General features: G+C 54.2%; 3 protein-coding genes across 3 annotated transcripts in view; 1 reads left to right on the plus strand and 2 right to left on the minus strand.

Annotated features, from left to right (window-relative positions):
• Window positions 1-1,106, minus strand: part of LOC122188824 (BPI fold-containing family B member 3-like) — a 5,108-nt gene extending 4,002 nt beyond the window's left edge. Inside the window, exons 1-3 of the mRNA XM_042887446.1 lie at window positions 1,040-1,106; window positions 630-749; window positions 1-328 (exon numbers count right to left, since the gene is read on the minus strand). The exon at window positions 1-328 is cut by the window's left edge and continues 231 nt beyond it. Of these exons, the coding sequence (XP_042743380.1) occupies window positions 1-328; window positions 630-749; window positions 1,040-1,106 (515 nt within the window). The remainder of the gene's footprint in view (window positions 329-629; window positions 750-1,039) is intronic.
• A 2,954-nt stretch (window positions 1,107-4,060) lies between these two features.
• On the minus strand, window positions 4,061-8,854 carry BPIFB6 (BPI fold containing family B member 6). Its single transcript, XM_042887385.1, has 15 exons — window positions 8,752-8,854; window positions 8,498-8,597; window positions 8,109-8,213; window positions 7,881-8,027; window positions 7,441-7,504; window positions 7,092-7,152; window positions 6,734-6,825; window positions 6,466-6,642; window positions 6,315-6,368; window positions 5,913-6,083; window positions 5,693-5,760; window positions 5,429-5,474; window positions 4,702-4,765; window positions 4,262-4,338; window positions 4,061-4,149 (listed from the first exon to the last, which is right to left on the minus strand). Exons 1-15 carry the CDS (start codon window positions 8,852-8,854, stop codon window positions 4,111-4,113), a joined length of 1,368 nt encoding a protein of 455 aa, XP_042743319.1. The 3' UTR covers window positions 4,061-4,110.
• Window positions 8,855-10,121: 1,267 nt separating this feature from the next.
• LOC122188808 (protein TENP-like) lies at window positions 10,122-14,260 on the plus strand. The gene is made up of 15 exons (XM_042887426.1): window positions 10,122-10,143; window positions 10,363-10,479; window positions 10,717-10,816; window positions 11,087-11,191; window positions 11,281-11,415; window positions 11,813-11,858; window positions 11,994-12,054; window positions 12,232-12,323; window positions 12,428-12,607; window positions 12,723-12,764; window positions 12,854-13,018; window positions 13,174-13,241; window positions 13,685-13,730; window positions 13,961-14,024; window positions 14,118-14,260. The coding sequence occupies exons 1-15, from the start codon at window positions 10,122-10,124 to the stop codon at window positions 14,258-14,260; spliced, it is 1,386 nt and encodes a 461-aa protein (XP_042743360.1).
• The last annotated feature ends 455 nt before the right edge of the window (window positions 14,261-14,715 follow it).

Here is a 14,715-nt window from a genome sequence, read left to right on the forward strand (position 1 = left end):
AGACCACCAACAGGTCCACCACCACCACCAAGGAGACCACCAACAGGTCCATCACCACCCACAAGACCATCCGCAAGACCATCATCGCCCAGGACACCACCAACAGGTCCACCACCTCCAAGGAGACCACCCACAAGACCATCACCACCAAGGAGACCACCAACAGGTCCATTGCCACCAAGCAGACCACCAACAAGTCCATCGCCACCAAGCAGACCACCAACAAGTCCACTGGAGCCTAGCAGACCACCAAGAAGTCCATCGGGGCCGAGCAGACCACCCAGTAGCCCCTGGAGAAGGTTGCCGTTGGCTAGTGACCCTGTAATGGCTGAAGAAATGGGTGAGAAGTCACTGTGAGCCATGCACACTCAGCACGCAAATATGCTGTGTCAGCCTGGCTGACCTTCCCCTCATCTCTGCCCCTTTTTCTCCCCTTTATACAACAGGGGTGATGCTCCAGCCTCTGCACAGCATCTTAAGTGCCATGTTCAAAGTGCTTCACAAATGCATTGTCAGCACAGCCTGAACGGATCTGAACCAGATTCTGATTTTCTTAGTACTGTCAAGTGACAGAAAGAGCAGAAGTGGTCTCAAAATGAAGATAAATCCTGTTTCTTCCAAACACTTACCACTTTCTAGCACATCTTTATCCACCCTGGCAGACACCGGGGCGCTCCCAGGAAGTCCTTGAGAAGAGGTGAGCAGGCCACAAGTGAGGAAAACCACCCAGAGAACAGCCATTTTCGGTCCTAGTTAAGTAGAGGAAGAAGTTGCCATCATGTAGTGCTGGACAGTGAGCACTAGCTGATGGTTGCAGGAAACAGGAAAGAGGATAGAAAAGGAGGAATGCCTCTCAGGGAAGACAAAAGCAGAGAGAAAGCTCCTGGTACCTCTCCATCTCTTGTAGCAAGCAAGAATAAGTTTTTGTTAAAAAGTTCACAGTCATAAGCTAAAATCAAGGCCTCTCCTTTGGAAAGAACTGGGGTTTGCAGAAGCAGAAGCTAAGAGCATGCTGTTTGAGAAATAATTTTGCTCTTACCTGACTGATCTCTGCAGAGCAAGGATGTCTCCAGCCGCTGTCCCTGCTTTCTGCAGACGATCCACATCAGGCATCCTTATATACAGAACTTTTCAACAGGAATGAGGCAAACGATGTCACCGAGGGCATCCAGAATAATTAGCGGGGAGCAAAGCAAACAAGACATGGTTTCTGGTGACTTCCACTGCAAATATTTCCTTACAGATATTAGGAGTTGGGTAAAGCATTGAGCAATGACCAATAGGTGTAGCAGCAGACGTCAGTCCAGCGCTGGGTGTCAGTGCTCATGGGACGTGCATACACTGCTGCTGGGATAGAACAGTGTGGTTTGGGGCTGTATCAAGACGTGGACATGGCTGTAAAGTCATGCTCAGGTAGAACACTTTTTTTCCAGCTGAAATTAAGGCCTTGACTGAAAGCTGCATCAAAACATCAGGTAACCATGCAGTGGGTGCATGTCATGTGCTAGGGATGTTGAAGAAAAAGCCGTACAGCACCCATGCATGTGCCACGGCAGTCCATGGGGCTGGTGTCAGAGCTGGGTATTCCCCATGCCTGCAAGGCAAGACCCAATGTGCCTACAGCCTGTGACTTCACACAGCATTTACCAACAGTGACCTGAATGGCTCAGAACCTGTTTGATAGTTGAATAGAAGGAGACACTGAATTAGCAGGGAGTAGCAACACCGCCGTAGGGCATATGGGTGAGGTGCCGTGGTTTGTGGATACCCTGAACTTACAGATTCCATCTGATTGCAGACTCAGACATCACTTCTGAGCCCATCGCTACCTCCACGTGCTGCAGGACTGGAGGTGAGATGGCAGGAAAACACATGCCATGTGTACCCACAGTCACCCTGACTCTCTCCTTGTCTCCTCACTCCTGGCCCCAGCATTGTGGAGCTGCTCCTCGAGTTGCAGCACAGCAGCAGCTCTGGGCAGTGCAGAACAGTCCCTCTCTGGGGGCTGCAGACCCACACAGCCCCACTGCAGGCCTGCACCTTGCATCCCTGGCAGAGGACACACTGCCCAGCCCAGGTGACAGCCGTGAACTATTCACTCCACTGCTGAGATGATTAAGGACAGGGTTAGACGGGCTGATCCCCAAAATGGAGGAGTAATAGCTCAGAAAAAATGCTTGCTCAGAGTTAATACTTTCTGCAAACTTGGAAATAAGTATTTCCAGGAGATTAGCCAGCTTCTGTCACACGTTAATTCCAGCTTTAAGAAATACCTTAGCTAGGGGCCAAGGAGGGGATGACAAAGATGCCAAAGTACTTATGGAGCTGTCACTGTGCTGCAACCCGATCGGTCAGACACCCCCAAAGCACAAAGCCAGGCTGTCACTGCCAGATCGTGGCATTTGATAAGATGGAAGAGAGTGTTAACAAGATGGTATCACGTTGTCATCCCTCCTGAACCGCTTCACTCTTTGGCAATCAATCATGCTAGGAAGGCTGACTGACCGTAAAGAAAGGCCCAATGATGGTCAACACGCGGTGCTGGGCGTTGGGAATAGCTCCTGTGCAGTGACCTTTCAGGCCTGACTGCAACGGGGCTTCGCACTGCTGAACGCAGAGGCCTCTGACGACCAAACATTTTAGATAAACCAACACAGGTTCCCATAAAGAGAATGACATCTCAAGGTCCAGCTCTCACCAAAGCGATTCTCAAAGCCTGCAGAACCCGGAGCCAAATCAGCACGGGAAGTCAGACACACAGAGTAAAGCAGAACAAAGAGAGAAGAAAAAGGATGAATATCACTTTGACGCCTGGATCAGCGGGGAGATGAGCGGGGAGGGTGGGCAGCAGCAGCGCCAACCAGCCCTGGAGATCTTGATGTGAGCAGAGCAGCCACCATCTGAAGGTGGGCAATTCCATGACTGCGGGGAAATGCGCTATTGGGACTGCAACAGATCTGGGGTATCCCAATTTGATGGAGCTGGTGTCAGCACATGGGCTCCCCCCTCCACTGGGGTGAGGGCCCTCATATCCTTTCCCTTTTGCCCCAGCACAGAGGGAATTGTGTTGTTCCCAGATCAGGAAGGGGCCCAATGGCTCTGAGCTGCACCCAGCAGCCACCCCGGGCTGCAGTTACGTGATACCATGGCCTGGCACTGTATGACATGCATTATGGCAGGCCAAATGGGTGCCACGTGAGATGCACAGCTCTGGTTTCTCCTTGGAGAGAGCTGCATTCAGATCTATATTTCATCTTAGAGAAATTCAAACCCAAAGGCTTTGGTCCTCTATTAGCTAATGCAAGAACAATAAGGGAAATTTTTTTCTCTGCTTTTTTCATATGGGCTTGGCCTTGGGAATGTTCACATGGCACTGAGGAGGGCAGGAACTGTAGCAGCACAGTCACAGCCATCCTCATAGGGAGCTGTGACTGCTGTCCCACTGCACTGAGACCATTTCCCCCAGACACCCAGCACCACACAGGGGAAAACAAATGGGGTTTTCAGAGCCAGCCTTGCAGTGCGGTGCCCTCTGGGACAATTTCTTTAAAAAAGCAATGATTTTTTTTTTTTTCAAATACAATCTTAGTTCCACACCAGCCACCTGCCACCGGGAATGAATGTTCAACTCACGATGGTTCGATGAAATGGGGATCGAAGCTGTTTATTGACCTCCTAATGACACGTAATTATCCAGCAATAAATGAGCGATACGTTCAGAATCAATACCTGCACTGCAGCTGATGGCTGTGGCAGGATTTGCTCCTGAAATACTAAAGTACACCGCAACTCATCCCACTGTGCCCACTGATAGCATCCCAAACTGTCACATCTCCACGGCTCTGAAGTACCTACAGGGATGGTGACCCCTCCACCTCCCTGGGCAACTTGTGCCAGTGCATTGCTGCTCTTTTGGAGAAGAAATTTCCCCTAATATCCAATCCGCACCCCTTCTGGCACTCCCAGCAGTACCAGAGTCCATCACTAGGCAACATGCTTCTTTATTTTAGCCCAGAGAGTCAAAACATTGAAAAGCCAAGGGGAGAGCAAGAAAACCCCAGGACAGCAGCCCTCTCCCACCCACCGAGTGCAGCCATCCCTCCCCGTGCATCAGAACTCCGCCACAGGCACATCCAACACCAGCCCATCCTGCAGGTTAGAGAGAAAAAGCAACAGGCAGAGCTCCATCACTTCACTGCAGTGGGTGTGAAGGATGAGGGCTCAGCCACCAAGGGTGCCTGGATCCCCATGCTGCGCCTACCTGCATCCTCCTGAGCTCCACACGCCGGTACGGGGTGCCCAGCAGTGGGGGCAGTGGGACCCCTCCTCGCAGTGCTCCTGCAAGTGGTTGGGGGGATACGAGGGGCAGAATGTGGGGACCAGACCCAGGGGACAGCAGGCAGTGCTGGCGTGCTGGGTTGGATACAGCAGCACAGATGAGATCCCATCCCTTGGCACACTTTCCGTAGGAGTTCAGCAGATGAATGGATACTCTACGGCAGGCTGCTTTAATGACAGTTTGCCATGGGATAACTGCCCCACCAGCAACTCTTCCAGGCTAATCACTCCCTACCCCCAAGGGCAAGGCCAGCCAGCCAATGCCGTTTCCAAAAGCAGATAACATCCATTCTATTGGCAAAGATTAGGACCATTTTCCCTGTGCAGAACGCGAGCCTTTTGCTGTAGCCATAGCATGCTTACTGTTGATGGATGGCACGTAAGCCACATGAATAATGTCTGCCAGGACTCCTCTCAGCGGCAGCACCTGGAACACAGTGTGGTGATGGACGTGGCCCATCTTTCCGAACGCCGGCAGCCGCACCTGTCAGGCTCCCCTCCATTAATTTCCCCGGTGCAGCCTCAAATCACAGGAAAATTGCACAGCTCCCCCCCTGCTACCCTGAGATGAATGGGAACATTTGAGAATTTCTAAATTTCAGTGCAAGCTGTCAGAAAGTCTCTCCTTCCCCACACCTGCAGCACCGTGAGCACCCGGTGCCTCCTCATCACCACCCAGCCCCATGCACACAGACAGACCCTGCTCACCATCACCCCCCTGTGTGGCTCTGCTGCTGCGATGGGGTTGGAGCAGGATTTGGGCACTCGAGCACCCAGCATACATGGTGTGGGGTGTGGGCAGCCCAGCTTTATGGCCCAGACCTCCCAGGAATGCACAGAGTGCATTGCGAGCAGGGAGAAGGGTCTGAGCATTTGTGGGCAAATGGTTTTGAGAGTTCTTTTATTGTTTACAACATCTTCCTTTGAAACGTTCATCTTCAGCATTCGATTTGACTTTCTTTAGAGTTCCAATACATTTGTTATTAATAATGAAAGAAACGGGGTCGGATGCTGGGGAGGGAATCCTGCTCGAGCCCAGCAGCACTCAGACCCACAGAGTAGAGCTGTGCCCATACCCTGCAGGACTCACATTGAACGCACCAATGGAGGAGTTCACCACAGCCACGTGGGACAGGCTGTGGGGACAGGAGCATGGGGTCACTGCCCTGCCCTGCAGCACCCCTCCAACCTCAGCTCACACTCCTCCAAGACCCCCATAGCTGCCAGTACCAACCACTAAAAACCCACGAGGAGAGATGGAAGTGCACCAGGTAGGTGCGAGACATATTGCTGCCCAGCACCCCACTGCCTCTTTGCTGGTGGTGGCAGCAGGCAGGCAGACCTGTGCTGTTACCTATGCAGCGTCAGGGAGAACTGCAGCCTCTCTTCTGTGACAGCAAACCGCACACCCAGCTCAGAGTGCTGCAGGGAGAAAAGGGGAGCGGGTCCCCTATGGGATATGTGTGCATGTAAGCAGATCCCCGGAAGCAGCTCCAGCCCCTCGCTCACAACTCCTGTTGCCCCTCTGCAGTAGTGACCAAATCCCACTAACACCGCCAAAGGCTTCAGCTCACCACATCCAGGATAAAGAGGGATCCAGGAGCAGAGCCAGGACTGGAAGCCCAGAACTTGGCAGTGCTGAAGAGGTGCACGGTGCTTTTCTCTGGGGTTATTGTCACCAGCGGTGGTTGTGTCTCTTGCATTTCAATCACCACTGGCTGTGATGGAGGCAGCGTGCTGGAGATCTGGGGAAAACAAAACAAAAGGTGACATATTCCCATTCCTTCCCAGCTCTCTTCCCTGGGGATTGTACTGGTGACTGCTGAGCACCAGGACTATTCACCAAAGTCCATGGTGACCAGGCAGTGTTATTCACACCACTTTTGTTAATAAAACACAAGAAGCACCAAACTGACTTGCACCATCAATAGCCTGGGATGGCCAGAGAGCAGCAGGACTGCGTGAAGTCCACCCACCTCAGGAATGAGGGCTCCCAGCATCGTGGTCACCAGCGGGACAAGCCCCAAAACCTGTTGAGGAAGTGTCAGAGGGATGTAAGACATGCAGCTGGGGGGATCAATGTGGGGAGAGGTTGCAGGAGGCAGCAGCCTCACGGTGTTACCACACCATGCCATTGGTAATGTTCAGGCCGAAGAATGCCTGCATGATGGAGAGCTCAGCACTCAGGAAGCTTGCAGCCAGGATGAGCTGAGTGGCTGCTTCCCTCTTCGGTGGGAGGGAAGTGAGAGGTGGCAGCTCTGAGCGCAGGGCAACCTCCTCTCCCTCCTTGCTGTGGAGAGTGGCCTGAAAGGACCCACGGACAGAGCCACGTCAGCAAAGGTCCACTGCCAGGGTCTGTATTTGGGCTGTGCACAGTGGACCGGGTGCATCTGACCTTCAGCTCCAGCTGGATGAAAGCTTCTCTCACCATGGGGGGGTTCAGCAGGGCATATTGGAGCATCCCAGCATTCCCAAGAGGGATTGCATCTGCAGGAAGGCGGGGGGGGGCTCAGAAGAACCATGCTGGCAGCACTACAGCAGCTCCATGCTGTTCCCTCCCTGCCAGTGCTGGCGATGCCAGGTGGTGCCATGTGCTCCCAGGCCTGAACAGGGACACACACGTGGCCCCACTGGGGAGTGACCCGAGTCCAACCCAGGTGTGGGGTTGGGATGGACACAAGGGCTTAATGGGTGGGGGGGTGTGGATGGAGAGGTGGACAGGTGGGTGGACACGTGGATAGGTGCCAACTTACGCATCATGTTGGCAAACTTTGCATTCACCAGGTCGAGCACCTTGGCCATGGCTGGACACAGCTGGAGGGTGAAAAGAGAGCTGTGAGAGGCATGGCAGCTCGGGGGGGGAACACAGCTCTGTGGCAGTCAGGCTTGCACAGCTCCTGCCTCACGGCACTGGTACCCTCTGCTCCTAATTACCCAGACAGGCTCACCTTGGCTGAGTTATGCCCAAATCCAGCATCCCCTCACAGACCCACCAGCTGATCCACTCACTTTCACCGGAGCAGTGAGCAGCAGCAGCAGCAGAGCAGGAACAGGAGTAAGAGCACACCAAGGAGATGCTGTGCAGCACCGGGCAGCACTCACCAGGCCATGCAGCACTTTCTGGAGGGTGCTATCCAGGAACTTGCTCATGATCAAGGGCAGCATGCTGGGCAGAGAACACACCATCAGCCAGCAGAGCCGTGAGGCAGCGTGTGCTGACCGCAGACTGAAACGCCAGGAAGTCAGGTGCTAAGGACACCCAGCTGGCATGATGTGCAGTGGAAGATATTTCCCTACATAGAAAGCTTTTCTCAGGAATGCCATCTAAACAAGCTAAAAGAGGCCTGAAAGCAGCACAGCACTTCTACAAGGCCAAAAATGGGTGCTGCATGGAGTGACACAGATAGGACCAGCCTGGATTCAACCATAACACATCTGGGATTTCATAGTGGAAAAAACCAGGACCTTCAGTAAATGAATATTTGTAGTGAAAAGAGCTTGAGCTTTGCAGAACCCCTTTCCTGGGCACTGACCCCCCTCACCGGTGGGGCAGGTTGGCCCAGCTGTGGATCAGTGCCACGTGGCAGCGCCTGGTGCTGAGCCGGGGGCAGCCCTGCATGTCCTGCACCATCCGACTGCTGGTGCTCAGGTTGGCAGCCATCGGGATCTCCATTTTTCCTCCTATAAAGCTACACAGGACAGAGCATCATCAGCACAGAAAAGCCACTTCCCTGGCAGCCAGCAGCCCCCATGTGTTGCCATTCCCCCACCTTTTCCCCATGAGGGTCATCCGGACTGGCACAGCCATAGAGACCCCCATACCAGGTGAGAGCCACACTGCTACCTCCATGGCACAGAGCTCCATCACCTTCAGCCTGGGGTAAAAGAGAAGAAAAGCACAGGGAGAGGGGTACTGCTGGACAAGCAACCCTCCCACCCCCCCTAGCTGGAAATAGGAGCCAACAAGCTTTGTTGCCTTTAAGTTATAGTTTCCTCTTTGCAGACACAGCCATGCGGAAAAATCACCACCTTTAATATCACGCTTGTTAGCGGGCAGTGATTTGTTTCTGCCTCCGGGCTGACACTTCCAAACCTTCTGCTTTTATTTTGTGATTTCCAGATTCAGGCTCCCGGTGAAAGGCTGCTCAGCATCACTCACATGAAGATGCCTTTGATGGGTTTTGTGGTTGCCTTTTTTTCTGTCGCTCCCTCTACCAGCTTCTGGAGAACATCACTCTCATTCAGCACGGTGGAGACCGCTGAAATATTCACACAAGAGGCTCAGAACTGATGGCCCAATTTGGGGGGGAGACAGTTCTGGAGCAGAGAGAATTCATCACCTCCATAGAACAGGGTTGGTAACACATCCTTGCTGCAACAAGCACCCATCCCTGCATCCCTGCCCCAGCTTACCACGGCTGATGGTTCCAATGTCCATTCTAAGGATGGCCTCAGGGTCCCCAGAACACTGTGATGCTGGCAGGTAGCCCCCAAGGAGCAAAACGTACCACAGCATGGTCATGGATGGCACAGCGTGCATCCAGCTCTGGAGGCTGAAGGAACACAAAGAGGCAATCAGCTGGAGGCAGCTCCCGCCAGCCCTTATATACAGAGCCCTAGCTGAGAAAGAGGAGAAAACAACAGATTAAGGAGCTGGGTAATTGCTGTGATGGAAAACTAATCCCTCGGTGATTCTGCCATCTTCCAACACAAATAATTCCACCAGTAACCTGAAGGTCAGGGTAAGCACCGGAGCTGCAGGTGAAGGGTGGAGCTCCTGAGTATTGCTCAACACTCAGGAAGGGCCCACAGAGCTTCACATGTGGCATCTGAAAGAGAAAAACTGATCTCCTTGACCAAGAAGGGTGGTGGTGAACTGTGCCTCTGGGGACACAGCAGGGATGTGTCTGTCCCTTGGGATGAGCCACCCGCTCCCCACGTTGGCAGAGCTCCTGCAAGTGCCAGGGGAGGACCTGGGGGCAGTGAGGGGAACCCCAGGCAGGCTGTGGCTGTTCCTGTGCCACCCAGAGCCCGCCCTGCCGGGATCCTGCAGCACCACGGAATTTATTTCTTCTCTTCATCTCCATATAAAACATGTCATGGGGCTTAATCTGTCGTTACCTCCCGCCGTGATATACTCAGTGGCTCTAAGCGCAGCCAGGGAGATTTACATCTCATCTAACAGGATTTATAGATGGCTTCCATCGAGGAGCCCATCACACCAGGGAGACACCTTCGTGCTCAGTCACTGCTAGAAGCTGACATCTCATTAATAAGCCTCCATGGGGACTGCCATGTCCAGAGCAGCTCTTGAGGAGCAGAACACCCACATGTAAGCACCGCAGCACCCTACTGTCCCATCAGTTCAGCCCCACACCCTTGTGCCCTTCTAGATGATGGTAACACCATAAATACATCCCTGGTGCTGCTGGGATTACCGATGCTGCAATAAGGCTGAGCAGCACCTCCGGCAGCGGCTCTGCTTCCAAGTTGGGAGCTGGGACCTTTCTCTGTGCTCTCAGTAGCCCCACAATGGAGGCAAGCTGCCCGAGCACCTGCTGCTCCATATGTCACCCTGCTGGGTCGATGGCCAATGTAATCAGGTCTGTGGGAGACAATAAAAATGGCACAGAAAACAAAGCCCTGCCGCCCAGCGCACCCCATCCAGCCCTCTCTGCCAATCCCGGCCCCCCCCCCCCCCCCCCAGCCCCAGTTAGGCAGGTATATAAAGCCAGCACAAGTCCTTGTTGCAGCCACAGCAAGACACAGACAGACTCGGGAGGATGGGAAAAGCAAACAGAAAAGGTAAAGATGCGTTCACACAGTGAGAGCGATGTGAGCGCGTACCTGGGGGGTCTCTGAGCATCGGTGCTGAGCAGAGGTCCTCTTCTGCTACAGCTGACACAGACATGCATGGTGCTGGGATGCCTGAACTCACTGAGTTGTTCTCTTTATACCCTAAGAGCATCACAACTTTTGGTATATCAGCAATTCCAAAGTGCTTTTCACGTCCCCCTCCTGCAGGCAGCGCTGTGCCCCTGCTCTGCACCATGGGTGCCATCCTGGCCCTCATGGACCCTGTGCAGCCCACCAGGGCTCCCGACTGTGGGGGCATCCTCACACCCTTGGGACTGAGCTACCGTAAGTATGCAGCTCTCAGCTTGCAGTGGGGTGGGAGGGGACCTTCCTGCCAGTCAGTGGGACAGGACACTGATACTGCTGTGCATGAATTGGATTGCTTTCAGCCATCATCTGACAACAGTGGGGTTTAGGAAGAGGGGGAAGTGCACTTCTCGGGTAGATTTCAGTCCATCCAACCCTGTGCATGGGATCACAGGCTTGGGAAGCATTTCATAAGGTGTCTGCTTTGTTTCACAGTTGCTGAAGTCTCAAAGCCACACGCAGAGGTGGCCCTCAGACGGGACCTGATGGCCCGGAGAGCCTCAGACCTGTTCCTTGGCTCCACAGACCCCAGCAGGTGAGTGCCTGGCTCTGCCTCGCCCAGGGCTTTGCTGCTTCACGTGGAGGTTTTGTAAAAATAAAAATAAAAATAAATAAAAATAAAAAAAAGGCAAAAGGAATTGACACTAAAGTTTAAAACATCTATACAGAAGCAAGCTCCTGGCTCCTCCTTTGGGATCCGATGGCATTGGCTCCGATGCCACCCCCTCAGGTGCAATGCACCAATCCCGCACACCCTGGGCCAGGAGCAGCACAGGGCTCCTTACACCCACGTTTCCTTGAGCAGGAAGAGAATTACCTCTGTAAAAGTGGTTGACCTGTGGCTGTCGCTCATCCCAGAGGCCGGGCTGCGGCTGGGCATCGAAGTGGAGCTGCGCATTGCACCCCTGCAGTGAGTCACATCCACCCACAGAGTGGGGCAGTGGGGCAACAGCACGGCTCAGCACCATGGGGCAACCCCAACTCTGCCTCCCTCTGCAGCTCCGTGCCCATGCTGGCGAGGCTCTCCATCCAGGCTGACCTCCACGTGGACGTGGGACCCGATGGCAACCTGCAACTGCTGACCTCTGCCTGCAGACCCACTGTGCACGCACAGAGCACCAGGGAGGCAGAAAGGTCGGCTCTAAGTTTCCCTGGGCACACGGTTGGGTGAATAGGGAAAAAGACACTGAGCAAAAAGCATTGCTGTGCAGGAAGGTGGAAGGACGGAGAGCTGATCGCTGACCTAAAAGGTTACAGAGGTTAACACAAATGCTTTAGCCTCAAGGCAGAAGCTTTGATCCGTTTGCAGCACTGCCCTCACCTCTCTCTTAATAGAGTTTCATTCTCTCAGAAGGGAGCAGATGTTTCCAAGCACCGAGCAGGAACATTTTTAGTGCAAGTAGGGTTCCACACTATAGTCACGGTTTAACAGATGATTGAAAGTAATGATAACGACATCTCTGAACACCTTTTGGGTCCCTTGGCCCAGCTGGTGCTGCCTAACCTCCTCTGCTCTGCTGTTTTCATCCAGCAAGATCTCCAGATCCATCCTGGACAAAGAGGTGAATGTCGATAAGGTAAGAGAACATCTACACAGATAGGAGGCAGTAGGAGACAAAGTTCTGGAAGGTCTGCAGCAGATGCAGCCAGGGACAGTGAGGCAGCCCCTGCATTCATCTCCCACCTCTCAGGGTTTGTTCTTTATTCTGTAGCTTTGCCTGGATGTCTCCAAGTTGCTCTTTTTTCCAAACGAGCAGCTGATGTCGCTGACAGGTGAGCAGTGCTGCAGGTCCAGGCTCCAGAAATCTGGGAGTGGGGAGGGCGGAACGTCATGAGAAATGAATCCTGCTCTCCCCTTCTGAATTCGATTCCTCCGGGAAACGCAGGAGGGTCGCAGGCACAGCCTTCCACCTCTGCTCCCCTCTGAGTGTTCCTCTGCTCACTCTGCAGCGCTGTTTCCCGTCACCCCCAGCTGCCAGCTCCAGTACCTGCCGCTGGCTGCCCCCATGTTCTCCAAGCAGGGCATTGCCCTGTCCCTGCAGGTAAGGCAGGGCTCTGCAGCACCCACCTCCGTGCTGCACACTGCACCTCCTGCAGCATGCCCTGAGCACCCCCAGCCCTTTTTCCCCTCCCCATGTCTCTGCAGACGACATTCCAGGTGGAGGGGGCAGTTGTCCCTGTGCCGGTCAGCCCCGCCGTGCCCTTCAGCATGCCTGAGCTGGCAAGCTCCAGCACTTCCCATCTCATCCTGGCTTTGTCTGAGCACTTCTACACCAGCCTCTACTTCAGCCTCGAGAGGGCCGGAGCCTTCAACGTGACCATCCCAGTGAGTAGCAGGCGAGGGAGAAGGAAAGGACACAATGACAGCAATTGCTGTCAGAGCCACACCGCATCACCCCCGGTGCTCTTACCTCAGCTGATAGGCTGCACTTTGCTTCCAGAGCATGCTGACCACTGCCACGCTGGCACAGAAGATCACTCAGGTGCGTGGCTGTGTCCTGCTGCCATGGGGCGATGCCCCACTGCCCTCCCCACAGCACAGGACAGCCAGGCTGGAAACACATCCCTGCAGGTGGGCTCCCTGTACCATGAGGACCTGCCTATCATGCTGAGCGCCACGCTCCGAAGCTCTCCTCGGGTGATGCTGGAGGAAGGCCGGGCAGCTCTGAAGCTCTTCCTCACTGTTCACATCGGGGCAGGCTCACCCGATTTCCAGAGCTTCCTGAGTGTGAGCGCGGTGAGTGAGCACTGCAGTGGGCATGGCACCCTGTGCCAACGGTCTCCTGCATGAGCAGGGCATTGCAGGGGCAGCACACAGACAGCTTCATTGCATCCTAGCATTCCGACCTGCAGTGACACCATTTGCTCACTCTGACCCTGTTCTCCTCGCAGGACGTGACCGCAGGACTGCAGCTCAGCATCTCTGACACACGGATGATGATCTCCACAGCAGTGATAGAGTAACAAACCTGGCTGTGCTCTGCAGCCTTGCAGGGGACACGGCCCAGCCATAGAATGGGATGGGAGAGGCAGAGCAGTCTGAGGAATTCCTTAGCTCTGATAGCTTGTCTTTGCAGATGTAGCTCTAGCCCAAAGGAAGTGGTGAGAGGAAAACAGAAACAGTGCCCCGCCGCTGTGCATCACCCCAAGCATCCCATGACTCGCAGCAAATCCTCATTGCAGCCCTAGGGCCAGGCACCCCCAGCTCCATGCTGCTGTGTGCAGGGCAAAGGCAGTGCCACTGCCAGCTGGGAGGTGCCTGGCTGCAGGGAGATGCTGGCCAGGCACTGCCCAGTGTGTGAGCCTGTGCCTGTCACCAAGCACAGGTGCTTCAGGAAAACTGCACAGACACTGGGCCAAAGGGCTGCTGAGCAACAGCCTGGTGCTGCCTTTTGTTTTGCAGGGATGCTGAGCTCAGCCTGGCTGCCTCCAATGTGGGCCTGGTGCCGGTAGGTGCCCCAAGAACCCCCCAGGAAGTGGAGCATAGTCAGGCTCCTAACGGCACTGCGCTGAGCCCAGCCATCCTCAGCCAACCTCACACCATAGACACCCCAGCTGGGCCAGCAGCAGGGCAGCGTGTGCTCACAGTGCTCATGGCAGCACACCAGGACCCCACTGCCAGCCCCAGCCTTTTCCCTTCTCCCTTTTGGAGCTGACTCTGCCCCGTTTCACCCTGCAGGCTGCACTGCTGGAGGAGCTGTTCCTGGCCCCTGTATGCCAGCAGGTGCCGGCATGGATGGATGGTGAGCAGCAGGCACGTCCTGCAGGCAGCACTGGGCACAGGGCAATGCTCTGCTGGGAACTTCCCTGTCTGCTTTCCCCATTTCTCCTCCCAGATGTGCTGAGGGAAGGCGTGCAGCTGCCTCACCTGTCCCGCTTCACCTACACCGACGTCAGCGTTGTGATCCACAAGGTAAGGAGCAGCACACGCAAAGTGCTCCCTGCAACAAGGCATTTAAGCTGCTCCTGCTGTACTTGATTTAAAGAGGACTGACACTTCCCTCCCAGCTCTGAGCTGTATCCTCCCAGCACCACAGTTCCCTTGCTTTGCATGGGCATTCCTCACTAAGCACATTAGCACAAGCCAAAAGCATGCTCTGGGAGGAGCAGGGTGTGCTCTGCCCCTGCCTGCTTCCCTCTATCTATAGGAGTACGTCCTGGTCCCATGCAACCTGAAGCTGCAGAGCACCATGACCTGAACCTGCCGCAACGTTTGGGTGAAAGCAGTGGAAAACCACTCTGCTTTGTGGATTTTCACTGCACAAAACACGAAGAATTTTATTTCTTAAGTAAAACACTTCCTCACATTTAGGATAACATTGCATTAGAATCCTCCTCCTCTAACCCTGATCTTTGCATTCTTGGTGCATGAGGAGGATGGATTGTAACAATATTCCATGCTTTAATTAAACATTTCTCCTTAATGTTGCATTC

The sequence above is a fragment of the Lagopus leucura genome, unplaced genomic scaffold (genome assembly GCF_019238085.1).
Source record: "Lagopus leucura isolate 7727_CA_CO unplaced genomic scaffold, USGS_WTPT01 Super-Scaffold_100083, whole genome shotgun sequence".
Taxonomy (NCBI): domain Eukaryota; kingdom Metazoa; phylum Chordata; class Aves; order Galliformes; family Phasianidae; genus Lagopus; species Lagopus leucura.

Coding starts and splice junctions, on each gene's coding strand:
- BPIFB6 (XM_042887385.1), bottom strand. CDS start 8,854: ATGCTGTGGTACGTTTTGCTCCTTGGGGGCTACCTGCCAGCATCACAG. Junction 8,598..8,751: donor CATTGGAACCATCAGCCGTG/GTAAGCTGGGGC, acceptor TGAATATTTCAG/CGGTCTCCACCGTGCTGAAT. Junction 6,084..6,314: donor TGGGAGCCCTCATTCCTGAG/GTGGGTGGACTT, acceptor TGTTTTCCCCAG/ATCTCCAGCACGCTGCCTCC.
- LOC122188808 (XM_042887426.1), top strand. CDS start 10,122: ATGGGAAAAGCAAACAGAAAAG. Junction 12,765..12,853: donor TGGCACAGAAGATCACTCAG/GTGCGTGGCTGT, acceptor ACATCCCTGCAG/GTGGGCTCCCTGTACCATGA. Junction 13,731..13,960: donor CCAATGTGGGCCTGGTGCCG/GTAGGTGCCCCA, acceptor TTCACCCTGCAG/GCTGCACTGCTGGAGGAGCT.